The 16,901-nt window shown below is 36.8% G+C and overlaps 1 protein-coding gene across 1 annotated transcript; it reads left to right on the top strand.

Annotated features, from left to right (window-relative positions):
* Nucleotides 1–1,349: 1,349 nt before the first annotated feature.
* Nucleotides 1,350–16,901, top strand: LOC137947981 (SUMO-activating enzyme subunit 2-like). The gene is made up of 11 exons (XM_068793861.1): nt 1,350–1,506; nt 1,611–1,700; nt 2,193–2,276; nt 2,361–2,579; nt 9,125–9,226; nt 13,193–13,648; nt 13,917–14,146; nt 15,131–15,224; nt 15,311–15,493; nt 15,599–15,696; nt 16,206–16,901. Exons 1-11 carry the CDS (start codon nt 1,474–1,476, stop codon nt 16,561–16,563), a joined length of 1,947 nt encoding a protein of 648 aa, XP_068649962.1. The 5' UTR covers nt 1,350–1,473; the 3' UTR covers nt 16,564–16,901.

The raw sequence follows: 16,901 nt of genomic DNA, 5'->3' as shown, positions 1-16,901 counted from the left end.
CCGGCCCATAAATATCGGTATTTAAGATTACCAGTATGGAAGGAGATGCTAGCTCTTGAATCTAACGCGTAAGCGTAGGTGAGTCTTTTATAAAGTATTTTAAAAGAAAAATTAGAAGTTTAAAGAAACCAGAAATCCCAGAAACGAAATAGCACGATAAAGAACAGATAATTGCTAATATGTTAGTCACTACCCAGACCTTCAAATGACGAAATGAGAGAAGCAGAGAAAGGAAATTAATCGATAGTTTGGATCAGCCTCTACCTACGTTTTTCCACAGCTTTGTTGAACAGCAAAATGACCTCGAGAAAGCCGAGAAAGCCGGGAGAGATGCCGTTCAAGAAAGCTGTGGAAGAACGCAAAGAGAGTCAGTCATGACGACACCCCACCGGCAGCCACAACCGTGACTCAGAGAAGAGAAAATTGCAGAGTAGAAGACAGTTTAGGGGAGAGAAGTGGATTGGTTGGATATTGGAGAGAGGAAACTAAGGTATTTAAAGAGAGGAAGAGAGCAGTTTCTGCAACTAATTCCGAGAAGAACGTCCGGCCATTACTGAAAACCCCGAAACTGCCTCTTCCTTCTTCCTGTCTCTTCGCGGACGTCGTGTTGAGATTGCAATCTTTTGTTTCGTTTATGGGATTCTAGATGATCATGTTTGTTGGAGAATGAATTTAAGATGGCTATGTAGAAGCCAGAGCCACAAAAACCATGGCTTTGTCGTTCTAAGAGGTCGTCCTTCATGGACAAAATTACGTAGAAATGAAACCCATGCATAATGATTTTAATTAAACATTAAATATTTAAAATTAGTACTTGAATATGGCAATGCTTGTAAATAAAACTCCTAAGAAGAACCAAAGTAAACAAAACAGTAAAAGACCTCCTTTTATAATACTATTTCTTATAAGACTCATATTTTTTTTTTCTGTGAGAATCACATAAGATTCTTTCATTTCTGTTTTTTCAACCTTCCCCCTCAAGCTGAAGTCGTCTACTTCACCTTGTAGAGAAAAAAATTATCGGTTTTCAATATTTCTTTATGTTGAAAAATTCTTCTTTTGTTCTCTCCCTTATTTGGATATTCAAGAAACTCACTTGTAAGGAAATAAGAAGCTTAACTTCAAAATTCTCGCATGCCTCTTATCAGCTTTAAGATGCCATCCAAGGGCCCACCGGATCATAGAAATCTAATGGTCAAGAATGGTGCTGGCACACTAGACTATCATGCAGCAATTTCAATTGTGAGACGCGTCTCACGGTAATGTCAGAGAAAAATACGTCCCCCTCTTTTTCTTAGCTGACTGCTCGGTCTTTATTTGTAAGGAAATGGAAGGAGAAGGGATGTTTTTTGGCGCTCTTTCCTCTGGGAGAACAAGGGCAACTCTCGAGATTCTCTTCCTCCTTTATTCCCACAGCAAAACCCGTTTTTGATTTCTACCTTCTTTTATCTGTTGCTGCTTCTGCTTGCAGTAATGGCGTCCGGGAAGGAGTTAGAAGTAATCAAGGTGCGCTCCCTTTTCTTTTCTCTTTTCGTCATTGTCTCTCACTCATGCTTTGCTGCCAATTGCAGTGAATTTGATGGTATTTTTTTTATGAACTGTTTTTACAGGGCGCAAAAGTGCTCATGGTTGGCGCAGGAGGCATTGGTTGCGAGCTTCTCAAGACTCTTGCTCTCTCCGGGTTTCAAGATATCCATATCGTGAGTGAAGTGGTCCTTTTTGAAGTAATTTCGTTATGTTTTGAGGTCCTTCCGTAATAAAAAGATTTTTTTTGGTTTAATTTAGTCTGTCCTTTTCGGTGTTTTGAATTTTTTATTCTCATATGTTTTTTGATGGATACGAAGTTGCTTATTTTGCATATCGGTTTATTAGTAAGTTTTTTTTCTTCCCGTTCAGCTTTATATAAGTTCGTCACTGCTTATCAGCGTTCGAGAAAATTGGGTGTTTCATCCAGACTCTCACTTCGTTTATTGAAGATATTTCAGAAACTTGTTAAACAGGCTTTTTTATTTTATTTTATTTTTCAAAATGACTATGGCAAGGGTTTGTAACTACCAGTGTTTATTTAGCCATTTGAAATTCTGGTTATGATTGGATTTCTGACACTTAAGCTTCATGGAATAAAATGTATTCTTTGCATTGGTAAAGCTTCCACGTTATTTTCAAGTCTGATTTCGTGCTTATTTCTGCAGATTGACATGGACACAATAGAAGTGAGTAACCTAAATAGACAGTTTTTATTTCGCCAATCCCATGTAGGACAATCGAAGGCAAAAGTAAGTGAATCCTGTCATACTGTATCATGCCTTTTGCTTCAGTATTAAGTAGGCTTTGTTAATAAATACAATGTTTTTATCCAGGTTGCTCGAGATGCTGTATTGAAATTTAGGCCCCACATAAACATCACTGCATACCATGCTAATGTCAAAGACCCTGACTTCAATGTTGAATTTTTTAAGCAATTCAGCGTGGTTTTGAATGGCCTTGACAATTTGGATGCTAGACGACATGTGAACCGTCTTTGCTTGGCTGCTGATGTCCCTTTGGTTGAAAGTGGGACCACTGGCTTCTTGGGACAGGTTTTTTTCTGGTTGTTTCTCTTTAGTTCTATATTTTCTATGTTTTTTTGTAACGATGTTTAGCCCTTACATTGTTGGACCAAGGCTTTGATATCACAGTGATGTTCAACTTTACCAGTTAAATAAAAAAAAAATGTTCAACTTTTCAAGAGGAGAGCAAAAAGTGTATTCATCTCCTACATCGGATGTCTGAATCAATGTGGAACTGACAATTTCTAATTTCATTTATTCTGCCTTGCCATAGTTAATGTTGTGTCTCACACATCTATAAAATTAGTTGATTTTTTTTTTCCTAAAAAAAGGTTGATTTTTCTCCCTTTTTTTTGAGTGGGGCAGGGTGTTAACCGTGTTTCATTTTGGTCTGTCAAAAAATTACATTCTAATTTTTTTTCCTGTTCAGGAGGCAAATTGGATTTCATAAATAACATTTTAGTTGGACAATAATTCTAAAGTTAGTGTAATCTTATTAGTGGAATTACTAGAGAAACATTCTTTCCTATAGTTCTGGGTTCCTATTTTCACTCTATGAGATTGAAATTAGAATTTTAGAAGGGGAAGAAAACATGTTATTATTTTACCTCTCTAATATTTTGTGCTTCTTTACACAAATTATGAAGGTTTTGTTGTACCTTATTTTATAGAATTTTGACAAAACTGCCCTTGGGACTAATTTTTCTTTTCATCATTCTCATACAAAATGACAAAAAATACCTTTTTAAACATACTTTTAATACATGTTGTATTGAATGATAGAAATATCTACTACTAAAAATGGAAATTGCTTTTTTCATCTATTTTCTCGTGCATATATAGAACAAAAATATGCTTTTTTTTTTTTAAATTTGAAAGGGAGAAACACCATTTTTGGCCTACTTTTTTCTGGTCTTAGAATAATGTAAATATCCTTTTATCATATATTTCCATATTGTTACTAAAAATAATGAATATCCCATTTAAACTGTCTTTAGTTTTTTAATAAGTTTATGAATATATCCATTTAACCTATTTCCATACATTTTGTATCAGTTCTATTGTGTATGAAAGAACAGTAATACCCTTGTAAGCAAAAAATTCATTCTTATCATCTAAAGTGAAACTTTACCATTAACATTAATTACTTACTGTTTACAAAGAATACTAATTTTGATGTATGAAAATATGAATTACTCCAAAAAATACACTATCTAGTATTCTGTATTTTATGAAATTATAGAAATCAGCTCTTTTATCTATTTCATGGCATCAAGTACTCAGGTAGTAAACTTTGTATGGAGTCCCTGGTAAAAGAGGGAGTCTCCCATGTGTCAAATCATATCAGGTTATCTCCTCTCCTTGTTACCGAGGCTTGAGTTGTCTTCCCCCTCTACCTCTAGGGCTATAAGGCTCTCTCTGAAGCTGTAATTTTTTCGTTCTTTAAATTAAAGCAAATCAACATTTAAAAAAAAATTACTGAATTTTGTATCATGGAAATATGTATTCTAGAAAACTGTATTCCAGTAGATATTTTCCTGTACTGCAATTCTAAACATGCTTCCGCCCCTCTAGTCAAAGAAGAGTTGGCTGATGAGGTTTAAGTCGTGGATATGGCTTTATTGAGCTATACGAATTCTGACAGGTCCCTTATTATAGTAGAAGAAACCTTTATGAATGTGATAAAATCTTTAAGGAAAAATTTTATGTTTTTTTTTTTTTTTTTTGAGAAAAAGGTGAATATATTAACATAGAAAAACGAAACTAAATGCAAAATTCAGTGGAGCAAATTCCTAACAACAAGGGATTGAAGGGTTGCTCCCTGCTTGGCAAGCACATCATTTGCCGAATTAGTGGATCTCGGAATACGAGTCCAAATACAACTAAAGTGGGAAACAATATCCGTAATCTCCAGGGAACAATACCAGTGGGGCCACGGGGGGGGGGTGGTGTGGGGGTGGGTGCTGAACTGCCCTCACAGTTGTCCTTAAATATAAGAAGCTTGTTAAGGAGACCATATAATTCAGCCGTTGTTGAATCCGAAATTCCCAAGGGGGCCGCATAGTAGAAACACCGATTGCCTGAGGAGGAGTCAGTAATAACTCCCCTGAAGCCTGCAATCCCGAGATTACCAAATGAAGAGCCATCTAAATTTAGCTTGAGGAGACTAGTCTCGGAGGGGTCCATTCCTTCACAATAGGGGACTTGATTCTGATACGTAAGTGAGCCAAACAATTCCAATTATCTCGAATAGAAGAGCCCACGAAAGGGAAAAAAGCCTTCTTGGTAAGCAGCCAAGAGGAAATGTGCCCTAAGATAAGATCAACTACTCTCTTCGAGGATTCACACTTAGCATCGAAGTGTCTGCATTTACGTTCATTCCAAAGACCCCACGGAATGAAGGCAGTAAAGGCACATAGAATCAACTTTCCCATCCCGGGAAGAGTAGCACCAATGAGCATTCTACTGGAAGTAATTAGATCCTCCGCCAGACAAAATTGGATTCCGACCTTGAAAAGAATGGAGGTCCACACGAGCCACGAGAAGGAGCACTGCAAGAGGATATGGCTAGTTGATTCCTCCTCCGAATTGCTGAAAGGACAAAGGAGATCAATAGAGGGGTGGCCTCTCTATCTAAGCATATCCGCCGTGAGGATTTTATTGAGGCATGCTCTCCACATAAAGAATTTTATTTCGGGTGGGGCACAAAGGCGCCACATAAAATTTACCTCGTGTTCCACTCGATGGGAGTGCCATCCTTTGATGTATTCGTAAGCAGAAGCCACTGAGAATACACCACTCTTATTAGGCCACCAAATTTGCTTATCCTACGATAGAGACCACAATCGAAAAGATTGAATAAATTCCATTAGATGACATGCATCCAAGGCCTCAGTATTAGACATACCCCTCTTGGGGTGGAGGTTCCACCCACCACCTTCAAAAGCCTCAACCACCGAAATCTGTCGACGAAAAGAAAGCTGAAATAGATTGTTGAAAGAACTCTAGTAAGGTTCCTTCCCTGCCCTCCAATCTCCACATAATTTTAAAGATTGCCTGTTACCCGCATAGAATCTGATGCTTGGGGAGAAGGTCAGAAGAAGAAGGTAGATGGATCTCTAAATCAGCGATAGGAATCTTTTGATACCTCCCGAAATCCACCAAGGAGAGGAGCATCCGAGTTTGGAAACGACCATTTCCTTCCAGCGATTGAAAGAGATGGTTTTGAAATTCCAAATCCACTTCAAAAGCAATGCCTGATTCATGTCTTTATATTTCCGGATACCCAAACCCTTAAATAATTGGGGATACAAACTTCTACCCAACTGACCAGATGGTATTTAAAGGTATCACATGAGCCCCTCCAGAGGAACCTTCTTTTGATTCTGTCCATGCTTTACAAATGGGGGCGGGGCAGGGTAGGAAAGATGGGAAGTAATTTGGAATACCGGCAATTCAAGATTTTAGGAGGGTAAGTCTACCTGCCTTGCTGAGAAATCGACCCTTCCAAGTCGCAAAGCGAACTTCAAGCTTCTCTACCACCGAAGTCCAAAGGCCCCTATTGATGCGTCCGTTGAATAGAGAGAGCTTGAGGTAAGTGGTCGGAATGCTGGAGGCATAACAACCAAAAAGACTCGCCATATCAGAGATCAGTTCGAAGTTAATGTTGAAACCCATCAAAGAAGTTTTTCCCAAATTAACTTTTTGCCCGGATGTAATTCAAAAAGGTCCAAAACCGCTTTGATCCTTCTAGCTCCTTCCATGTTGCCAATCCCAAAGATTCGTCCGCATACTGGAGGATGGGAACATTTTTTATTTTATTTTTAAATGATGCTGATTTTTATTAAGACAAAAACTCAAAAGAGCATATTACAAAGGATGGAATCCTTCCCAAACAATGAGAGATTACTAGGAAGTTCCGAATTCTGCCAATTTATCAGCCAAAAAGTTGGCTGATCTAGGAATGAGATTCCAATTACAATGTGTAAAAGATACAATGTCAGCAATACTATCAGTGATTGGCCAGTGGCGCCAAGGGAGAGGCTGTCCTTGGAACACCAACTAATAACCATCTTTGAGTCGTCTTCAATAATTAACTTGTCATGGAGACGATCCCTGAAGATTTGGAGGCCTAACAGCAGAGCACTAACTTCAGCAGTATTAGAATCGGCAATGTCCATCGGTCCAACATAAAAAAGAATAGGGTCTCCATTGTGACCTCTGAACACACCGAGGACGGGAACATTAAAAGCCGGTAAATGACTAGTAGGGGTCAGCCAGCCAAGCTCCATGGCCAAATAGAAAATGGAGGATAGGAAACATTAAATGGTTATGGTCACATTTTGAATTCTGCATTTCTTTTATTTGAATAGATGAACTTCTCCTTTATTCATAAGATGCTTAACGTGTTAAGTGTGTTTTTCTTATTTTTTTGAATGATGATTCATCACGATAGTTTTATTTCTTTGAATGATGATAGTTTTATTCATTTGAAGCAAACCCATGTTAGCCGCCACGTAAACAAGTTTTTTTTTTTGGTTTCTCAACTGATTAAAGAATTTCATTCTAGAAAAGTTCATTTGCTATCAAGCTCCATAAAATTCTTCAAGAAGCCTCCTTATGTACTATTAAAATGAACAAAACACCATATTAAAGAAAAAACAAAGTAAATCTCTGTGGTGCCTTTTCTCTACCATCGTTGTTTTTTATTCAGAAATTATGACTTCCTCCAGTGTCATTCTTCCGGTGATCACCATAGTTATTAAAATATTATTTTTCGGCTTTTCACAGTAAGAGCAAGAGCAATTTTTGTTTGGTGGATCTCTGGTTAATATCATTTGTTCTGAACCATTGATCTGAAACTAAACGAACACTCAATGGCCAAAAGTCATTCTGTTATTGGTGAGTAATAACAATACAAACTTGGCTTAATTTGAGCTTTATATTTATGGGTTCTATTGGCTTGTATACATCTCCTTACTGGATTAACAATTGGAGCTCAGATTTTACAAGCATCACTCTTTTTATTTTGGGTTAATAACGGATAACTTTGATTGGGCCAATGTTTCCTTAAAAGACAGCAGTAGTGGAGTCTGATATACCCGGAGGTCCTGCATATGAAGCTATCACCAATCCATCATGAAGGCAAAAGCCTCCTTCATAGCCTGCAGGACTTGGGTGCCCTTCTGCATTGATATTAAAATGTAACTTATTGATTTGTTTAAATTATTTTGTAAGGTAGCTGTCGAAATTGATTAGTTTCCTATCTTAGTGGGATGCATTTATTTGTTTAAGTTGTTCTAAGGATATTTGTTATCTTACAATTCCCTGCTTATGAAGCTATCACCAACCATTCGTGAAGGCAAAAGTCTCCCCCATAGCTCGCATGACCTGGATTACCTTCTTCATTAATATTTTTTTTGAGTAAACCTTCTTCATTAATATTAAACTATAAAATATTGATTTGTGTAAATTATTATGTAATTTTGCTATCTAAATTGATTCTTTTAAGAAAGGTGATATTTTATTGCAACAAGAACACAAAACAGATCAGGAGAGCACCTCTTTACAACAAGGGACTAGAGGGAGGCTCTTTGTTTAGCAAGCAATCTGCAATTTGATCTAGGAATGTGAGGCCAACTACAAACGAGGAGAGAAATAATATCCATAATCTCAAAAAAGACATACAAGTGGCGTCAAGCTGGGAAAGAATACGATGAGCACCAATCAACTACAACTTTTGAGTCTTCCTCGACCAAGAGTGACCACTGAGGTGGTTCCGGTAGATGATGAGGCCCTGAAGAAGTACATACAGCTCAGCTAAAGTGGAGTTAGAAATTCCTAATGGGCCTAAGTATGTGATAAGGGGCGTGCCCTCCGATTCACGAATTAATCCAAATCCAGCTTTTCTCGGATTTTCAAGAGAAAATTGAGTTTGCGAAGACCCAACAGAGGCGGTTGCCATTCTTGTAAAGTAGGGGTCTTAGTGGGGATGGACGTTTGTGCCATGACACCCCAGTTGTTGTGGAGAGAAGTATCTCTTAAGGAGTCAAATTCCTTTCTTGTATGAAGCCAAAAAGAAATCTGCCCAATGATACTGCTAGTAATCTCCTCTACACCCAAATTTGCAGTTAAATCTTCTTTATTCCTCTCTTTCCATAGGCACTAAGGAATAAAAACAGCACTCGCTGAAAGTAGCATTTTACCCAATTTAGGGATATTAATCCCTAACATCATCCGACTAGTGGCATTAAGATCCAAAAGCAAACAAAGCTGAAGCCCAATATGACTGAATTGGGGGGTCTAAATCTGCTAGGCAAAAGAGCAATGAAGTAGGAGATGACTTACCGATTCCTCCTTGGTACTACATAGCAGGCAAAGGATGCTCGGGTTGGTGTTGCCACTCCTTCGGAGATTGTTGCTATCTAAATTGATTAGTTCCCCATCTTAGTGGAATGCACTTATTTGTTTAAGTTATTCTAATGATAATTGTTTTTATTTCTTTAGGAACATGAGCTGATTATTATTATTATTATTATTATTATTATTATTATTTTTTGGTTTGTGAGGAGCAGGTCACTGTACATGTGAAGGGTAAGACAGAATGCTATGAGTGCCAGCCCAAGCCTGCCCCAAAGACATACCCTGTCTGCACCATCACAAGTACTCCATCCAAGGTTATTGTTATGTTTTTCTTCTTATATTTAAACTTTTTATTTTTAAGATTTCCTACTGAGTTGTCATGTTTCTGACCTGCATTTATTTATAATTTTTCTTTGAAATGTTTTTCTGTTAATGCTTTGAATCATTCAGTCTCCATTATATTGTATAATCTCCAATTGTCAAATGGACAGGTGTGTTGACTATTAAGGGAATGAACAAGTTGGTAAGTCTTTCAAAAAATAAGTTGGTAAGCATTTGTCAGAATTTGAGAATGCTGACCTAAACTTTGCTATCTATGTAATTGCCATTATTAAATGTGAAAGGTAATGCTTGTCCATCTAACAGTGGTGAAATCTTTCTTAATTTAGAAGTATTTGCTAACAACTTTTAATTGTTATTGATTTCTGATAATTTTTTTAATTAGCTCTATTTTGGGTGTTGTAAAATTGCTTAGTATTTAAGCTTAATGATCAATCTCATCTTTCCTCAATTTGGCTAGGTGTTTAAATATATTTATGTGTTTAAATATATTTATGTAAGATTTGATTTAAAGAGTCCTGTGGCACAGATCAAGTGATTGAGCTTTAGATGGTTTTCTCATAGCTTGATTTGTTTTATTGGTTTCTGAACATGAAATTTGTTGCTAAAGGCTAGAACCTTCCTGCAGATGTTGATTCTGTGAGGCTTCTTTTCTACCTTGGATTAGGTTTTGTTCTGTCATCTATCTTTTAATTTTGTGGATTATTGGTCATGGTTGAGGCCGTCTGGTTGGGTTTTTGGCTGTATGTCATGAATCTTCTGTATCTCATGTCATGCCGAGGTCATCATGGTTTCCTACAAAAATGTTATATGTTTGATTACATGCACAGTGCACCCTTTTTCCCCAGTAAGATCTGAACCCAAGACCTCAGATTACCCTCCCATGTGGACATTGAGCCACAGGCACAATCCACAAATCACAAAAGTATGAGTAGGCTGGATCTGGCTTGTGACCCTTTCTGGTCCTATATTAAGTTGGAACTCCGATCTCATAGGTTTAGCAGATCACAGTCTAGGGCTGGTCCTAACACAATATAAGGAAACGATCACTCACTACTAAACATTGATGGATTTGATCACATAAATCTTGGAGGTTTGGCAGCACGTTCTTCATTAGCAAATCCATGCCATTCATAAAAAAGATGATATGTATTATCATGGTATTCAGGTCAAGATACTTCAAAAGCCAACACTATGGGAAAATTTTGTTGAGGTGGATTCGTCTTTGGCTGAATGGCATTTGTAACGGCCACTCTAATTGGAAGGTTTCCTTTAAAGCAACACTTGGCATTGCCAATTGAATGGAAGGCAGTGGGAAAAATTTGTTCTGACCGACATTTTTTTTTTGTTTTTTTTGAAACTGATGAGCTTTATTGAGAGAAGTGCATAAACAATTAGTAGAGCGTTCCTGTAGAGAATAAGAGATTATGATTTATGATTTAGCAGAGATGAGAGAAGAGAAGATGGAAGAACCAGAGAAGAATCAGTTTGTGTCAAGAGGAAAAGCACAAGCTTAGGGTCTCTATATGACCATCTTCTCTAAATACATGGTAATACAATTTGGATGACTGAAATACAATGTTGTCCTTGACTTTTCTCTTTGTTTTTCTCACTTCTAAGTCATATAACCAAAATACCCTTAATTAAAATAAATTAAACCTATCTCAGAACTCTTATTACAACTATGCCATCACTCTCAATACTCCCTTAATGATAAAGCATGAATCTCAAACTACCCAGCTTGCTACAACAAGGGACAAACTCTTTTTTAATGTAACGCTTTGATTACCACATCAGCATGTTGATTTGCTGACTTCATGTAAGGTGTTGAAATGACTCTAGACATCGCAAAATCATGTACAAAGTGGCAATCAACTTCAATATGATTCATCCACATGTAGAAAACAGAGTTACTAGCAATGAATATAGCTGTCAGGTCGTGACATCGCATCTCCATGAGCTTGTTAATTGTAATACAAAAATGCGGATAGGGGAGATGGTCTTAACTTTGTACTAGGCTTCTGCACTATTTTAAGCAACAACTAATGTTTCCTACTCTTTTTGTGCTAAGATTACCTCCTATACTTGCAGTAACAACTGTTTAATCTCTTATCTGACTTTGATCTCACAGTCACATAAGAGAAACTAAAAATGTGAAGATGGCTGTGAGACTTACGATTTCGACCTTTCCTTGGGGCTCCATTTAAGTACCATAGTACTTGATACATAAAATGAGACTTCTGTGGTTGTTTAAGATAAACAGATTGGTACTGCCTATTGCAAATGAAATATTTGGCTTTGTAACAGTAGCATAAACTAACTTCTCAACAATTCTTTTGTATTTAGTTTTACCATTAAGTTGTGGATGCATCATGAAGATCAAAGTTTGCTTCCATAGGTAGATAAGGGCTTTGCACACAACAACCTTGCCTTTGACAACATTGTCAATAATGTACTTTTGTTGTGATCTAGGGTTTGCTCTACTTCAATGCCAAGGAAGTAATGTGTTGACTTGGATCTTTTGTTTGAAAGTTTTCTTTTAGATATGTCTTTGTCTTTTCAACACGCTATGTGTGATTACCAGACAACACAATATCATCAACATAAACAATTAGTACTTCCTTGGTACGTTATAACTTAAACATTTCTATAGATTCCCATAGGACAAACACAAAGTGATCAACATGATTCCTTCATAATCCAAATTCCATTGCCGCCTTGCGGATGTTGTCAAACCAGGCTATTGGACTCTTCTTTAAAACATAGGTAGACTTTAAAAACTTGTCGACTTTACCTACCTCCCTTGATCAATAAATTTTGGTAGTTGCTCCATATACACCTTCTTTGCAAGATTACAATAGAGGAAGACATTTTTTACATTTTTTATATCTAATTGTTCTTGAAAGAACTCAGGCCTTTCTTTAAGTAAATAAATAGGTGGTTTTGTACAGATTGTCATAGTCAGTGAACTAGATGAACAGTTTGACTTTGCTGCAGCTATCTAGAAATCCTTTTGTTCGTTATTCTTTCTGTTTGCCATTTGCATCAAAAGTTCCTGAGATTCTTTCACTGTGTATGGAACTTCAACAGGGGAGTTTAGTCTTGTTTACTTATACTTTCTCCTGTGCTTTAGGCTCCTGGTTCAAGTTCATTCAAGTAAAATGGGGAACAAATTTCAGTCTTCTGTCATTTTGTGAGCTGACAGATAAGGCCACGGATCCTTTGTGCTTAGTAGCTTCATTAAATTGACCTATATATTACTGAAGGATTCTTGGATTTTCTCATACAGATAATTGGTAGATTTCATCTTTGAATTTTTATCTTTTCCTTTATGATGTATAATTTTGCCTCATCTTGTTATCTTAAGAAGAGTGGTAATGAATGACTGCTGCCAGGCAAAGTAACGTAAATAAAAATAAAATTGTCACAACAGTTAAGACTTCTCGAAAGAACTACAAATGACAGATATTTCAAAAGAAAAAAAAAATGGTATTTTGTTTATATTGCATTATTTTTTCTTCCTTGTCAAGGAAGAATATGTATGTCGTTCTCTCTTTTTTCATGGGTACCTTGAGAAGAGGTCCCTCTAATCTTCTGCTACTTTACTTGTTGCTCATGTTAAGTAATCGCTTGGGTAGGTTTTGAATTTTTTGTTTATGTACATTAAGTTAGACTTATTTCCATCAGAAGCATCATGGTGGTTCATTTTGTGGAGTCACAGTGCATTTCAGCATATTGGCTGATTGCGTTCTATATTGAAACGTCAAAGTTTGCATTTTGTTGGCCTTAATAGAGGATTCTTGGGTGTCTAATATGTATATAATGAACCTTGAGTGGGTGTTTAGAATTACTATTCTTATAGGAGTCCTGAAATAGTTCTATCATGACCTTTATGTTAGTTTGAATAAGCAATTTGTTTGTTTTTCCATTTTCATCTTCAGTTTGTTCACTGCATTGTGTGGGCCAAGGACCTTCTCTTTGCAAAGTTATTTGGAGACAGAAATCAGGATAATGATCTCAATGTGCGCTCTACTGATGCTGCTGATTTGTCAAAACAAACTGAGGACGTCTTTGAAAGAAGATCAGATGAAGATCTTGACCAATATGGGCGAAGAATATATGATCATGTCTTTGGATACAATATAGAGATAGCCCTAGCTAGTGAGGAAACATGGAAGAAACGAAACAGACCAAAGCCCATTTATGTCAAAGATGTCCTTCCTCAGAAACATACTGAACAAAATGGAATTGCAGACCAGAATTGTGGGACTGAAAATTCCCAGATATCAGCAATGTCTTTTCTGGGCTTGAAGAATCCACAGGATGTATGGGGCATTTCTGAGAACACACGGGTCTTTCTAGAGGCACTGAAACTGTTCTTTGAGAAGAGAGAAAAGGTCTGGTAACCGTGCTTTCTTCTGTATCTTTTTCTTACAGTGGCCATGGCCATGACTGTGGGAGTTTGCTCTGTTTGATCTAGTAGCTTCAGACTGATACCAAAGCTATAATTGTTGTGCAGAACCTAGGAGTTATCAGTGAGCAAGACTTTGTTCTACTCACTGATACCTTTGATATGATGATCCTTTCTGTATATTATTTGTTTTCTTTTGTCATTCTTGAAACTTGAATCTTTATTTGGTTTCTTTCTTTTTCATATATCTCCAGGAAATTGGGAGCCTCACTTTTGACAAAGATGACCAATTAGCTGTGGAATTTGTTGCTGCTGCTGCAAACATAAGAGCAGCTTCATTTGGTATTCCTCTGCATAGCCTCTTTGAATCTAAGGGGATTGCAGGTAATATTGTGCATGCTGTTGCAACCACGAATGCTATAATTGCAGGCTTAATTGTGATTGAAGCAATCAAGGTGCTTCAAGATGATGCTGATAAGTATAGGTGAGGGCCCTGTTATGTTGGTCTGCTTCAGCTCTAACATATGGTACACATGTTTTATTTTCTGTAATGGCCTGCCCCTTATAGTGGTAAGCCTGTCAGTGTTTTGCATCTGAGACTTCCCTTGCTTGATGAATACTTTTTGTTACCCTTTTTTTTCTATTCATTTTGCGCCTGTTTGGTATTGAACTTATTGTTACTAAATATCCCCATTTATTGTTTTGCAAACTGGAAGGGGCCATCAGAGTGTGCTTGAATGGTTGAAATAGTGTTTTTCAGTTAGGTCAGTGCTCAAGGTATTCTATCACAAGCCAACTGGGTTTCCCAGAATAGAACTAAATCTAGCTTCTAGATGGTGCCACATCTAAACATATGGTTAAATCACCCTGAGATTCAGCATCAAGGGTAAAGAAAAAAATACTTAGAGACATAAACTTGCAGTGGCAAAAAATTACAAAGTGTAAAAGATCCCACAACATTTATTATTGCAAAAATGGAAATTTACCAATCATAAAAACAATGAAAGATCTCCACAGCCTTACATATTTCATCGTGAGAACCTTACATATTTCATCGTGAGAAACTATGTAAACATCCTTTAGCAGCCTAACATCAGCTTCTCATATCTAATGTTTCTTTGCTACTTTGTTTTGGCCTTCTAGGCTCAAGTTCTCATTTTGTACCCCCAGGCCTTGTTAAAGAAAGCCTGAAATTTATGTCCTATTTGGAGCATATTACTATTTTTCATTTTTGACAAGCCTCTTTTACTTTCTACTCCAGTAATTGTTTGGACACTCCAACCATGTGTTGAAAAGCTCCTCTGGTATCTGGATTACTAGATCCTTCAAGGGGTGGTTACTGGCCTACATTACAATGTCATATCTCACTGGTGTTTTATTGATATCATCTTGTTTCTCTGCAATTAACGTGGGCCTGATCTTTGTTTGAAAAGAAGTTGTCCCTGATTTAATCAGGCTTTTTTTACAGAATGACGTATTGTGTGGAGCATCCTCTGAAGAAAATGCTTCTGATGCCAGTGGAGCCATTTGAGCCTAACAGATCGTGTTATGTCTGTTCAGAGGTATCAATGATATTATCTTAACAAAATCTGAGAGTATTTCTATAACATGTTGCATATTGGTAATTTGCAATATCTGGTTGAAACAGACACCCCTTTCACTGGAGGTTAATACTGATCGCTCAAAGCTGCGGGACTTTGTTGACAAAGTTGTTAAAAAGAAGCTTGGCATGAACTCCCCTTTGATTATGGTTGGCTCAACCTTACTCTACGAGGTTGGGGATGATCTTGATGAAGCAATGGTTGCAAACTATGAGGCAAACCTAGAAAAAGTATCAATAGAGTTCTGCTTGCATTTTATATTAATCCATTTCTGTTTCATGTGGGTTCTTTAGTACCAAAATGCCACTTAGAATCATTTGTTCGTATTTTTGTAGGCATTAGCTGAACTTCCAGTAGCAGTTACCGGTGGGACTGTGGTTAATGTTGAAGATCTTCAACAAGAACTAACATGCAACATTAACATCAAGCACAGGTCTTTTCTTTTCCACCTCGTCTGCTCTTAGCTGTGCAATGTCTACTACCTTTGCTTTTTCTTTGGACTGCCTATCTCATTGATAATGCAAGGGAGTAAAAAAAAACAAAAAAATAAAATAAAGGATCTGTAGGTTTTAATTAAGATTTTCTGGTTTTTCACTATTCCATTTTCAAGTCTATTTCTTACTCTTTGTAGCTAACTGAATGAAGCATGATTGCATAGTACCAATTTGGGTCTTGTTGTTTTAAACTTGTTTCTGTTATGGAGTAAAACATTAACTTGTTTTAAGAAATCTTCATGTTATGGAGTTTACCATCCGCAACTGAAAAAAGTAGTGCTGTTTTAGTCTCATGTTCAAGTAGAATCTCTCTTGTATAAATCAATATACATCAGTATGTTTGAAGCATTGTTTTAATTCTGAGATTGTAAAATAGCATACTATGAATGATAAATTATTTAAGGTACAAATAAAATTTGGTATCTTTTGTTGCCTTGAAATCTTTCAGGGAAGAATTTGATGAGAACGAACCAGATGAAATGATTTTTGCTGGCTTGAGCCAGCCTCCAGCTGAGAAAGATGACAAAACCATAAATAATGGAGAAGAGGGCACATCAGATGCTGCTAGAGTGTTGAAGACAAAGGATTTGGATGAGATAGAATTAGTTCCAACCTCAGAAGTGTCTCTGGTCGGAAGTAAGAGAAAAATATCTGAGTTATCCAATGCAGTTGATAAGGATGTCATTTCAACTGTTTCTTCTGTGCATACATTAGCAAATCAGATGGAAGAAATTGATGATGATGAAGATGACGTGGTCATGTTAGATGAGAATCCTGATCACTCGAAGAAGAAACGATTAGATTAAGATTCTCTTACTGCTCCAATTGACTTGGAGGTTTTGGGCACATTCTAATTTGTTCAAATAGTTGATATCATTTTTTATAATCACAGTACAATAGATGTCCTCTGTGCAACAGGGAACAAAGTCTCTCTTGCAAGTTGTTAGTCACACCTGTTACTATCTTGTAAAAGTGCTCCCTTGATGTCAGTGTATCAAATATGTAATATGTTTAGGAGAAAGTTTCATCCTGTAATGTAATATGTTTAGGAGAAAGTTTCATCCTGTAATGTAACTGATCAATAGTTTTGATTGTTTTTGTTGATGATCATTTATAAGCAACAGAATAGATGAATTTTATTGAA

The sequence above is a fragment of the Aristolochia californica genome, unplaced genomic scaffold, assembly GCF_029961685.1.
Source record: "Aristolochia californica isolate CCGP_79_NKW_82.1479 unplaced genomic scaffold, dmAriCali1.0.hap1 SCAF_13, whole genome shotgun sequence".
Classification (NCBI taxonomy): Eukaryota; Viridiplantae; Streptophyta; class Magnoliopsida; order Piperales; family Aristolochiaceae; genus Aristolochia; species Aristolochia californica.
The sequence above is the reverse complement of the archived record's forward strand: the minus strand, read 5'-3'. Positions and strand labels throughout refer to the sequence as shown.

Bases quoted from the DNA above. Each gene is read 5' to 3' on its own strand.
- LOC137947981 (XM_068793861.1), top strand. From the start codon at position 1,474: ATGGCGTCCGGGAAGGAGTTAGAAGTAATCAAG. The intron at 1,507-1,610 runs GTGCGCTCCCTT...CTGTTTTTACAG, and splicing joins AGGAGTTAGAAGTAATCAAG to GGCGCAAAAGTGCTCATGGT. The intron at 15,225-15,310 runs GTATCAATGATA...TGGTTGAAACAG, and splicing joins CGTGTTATGTCTGTTCAGAG to ACACCCCTTTCACTGGAGGT.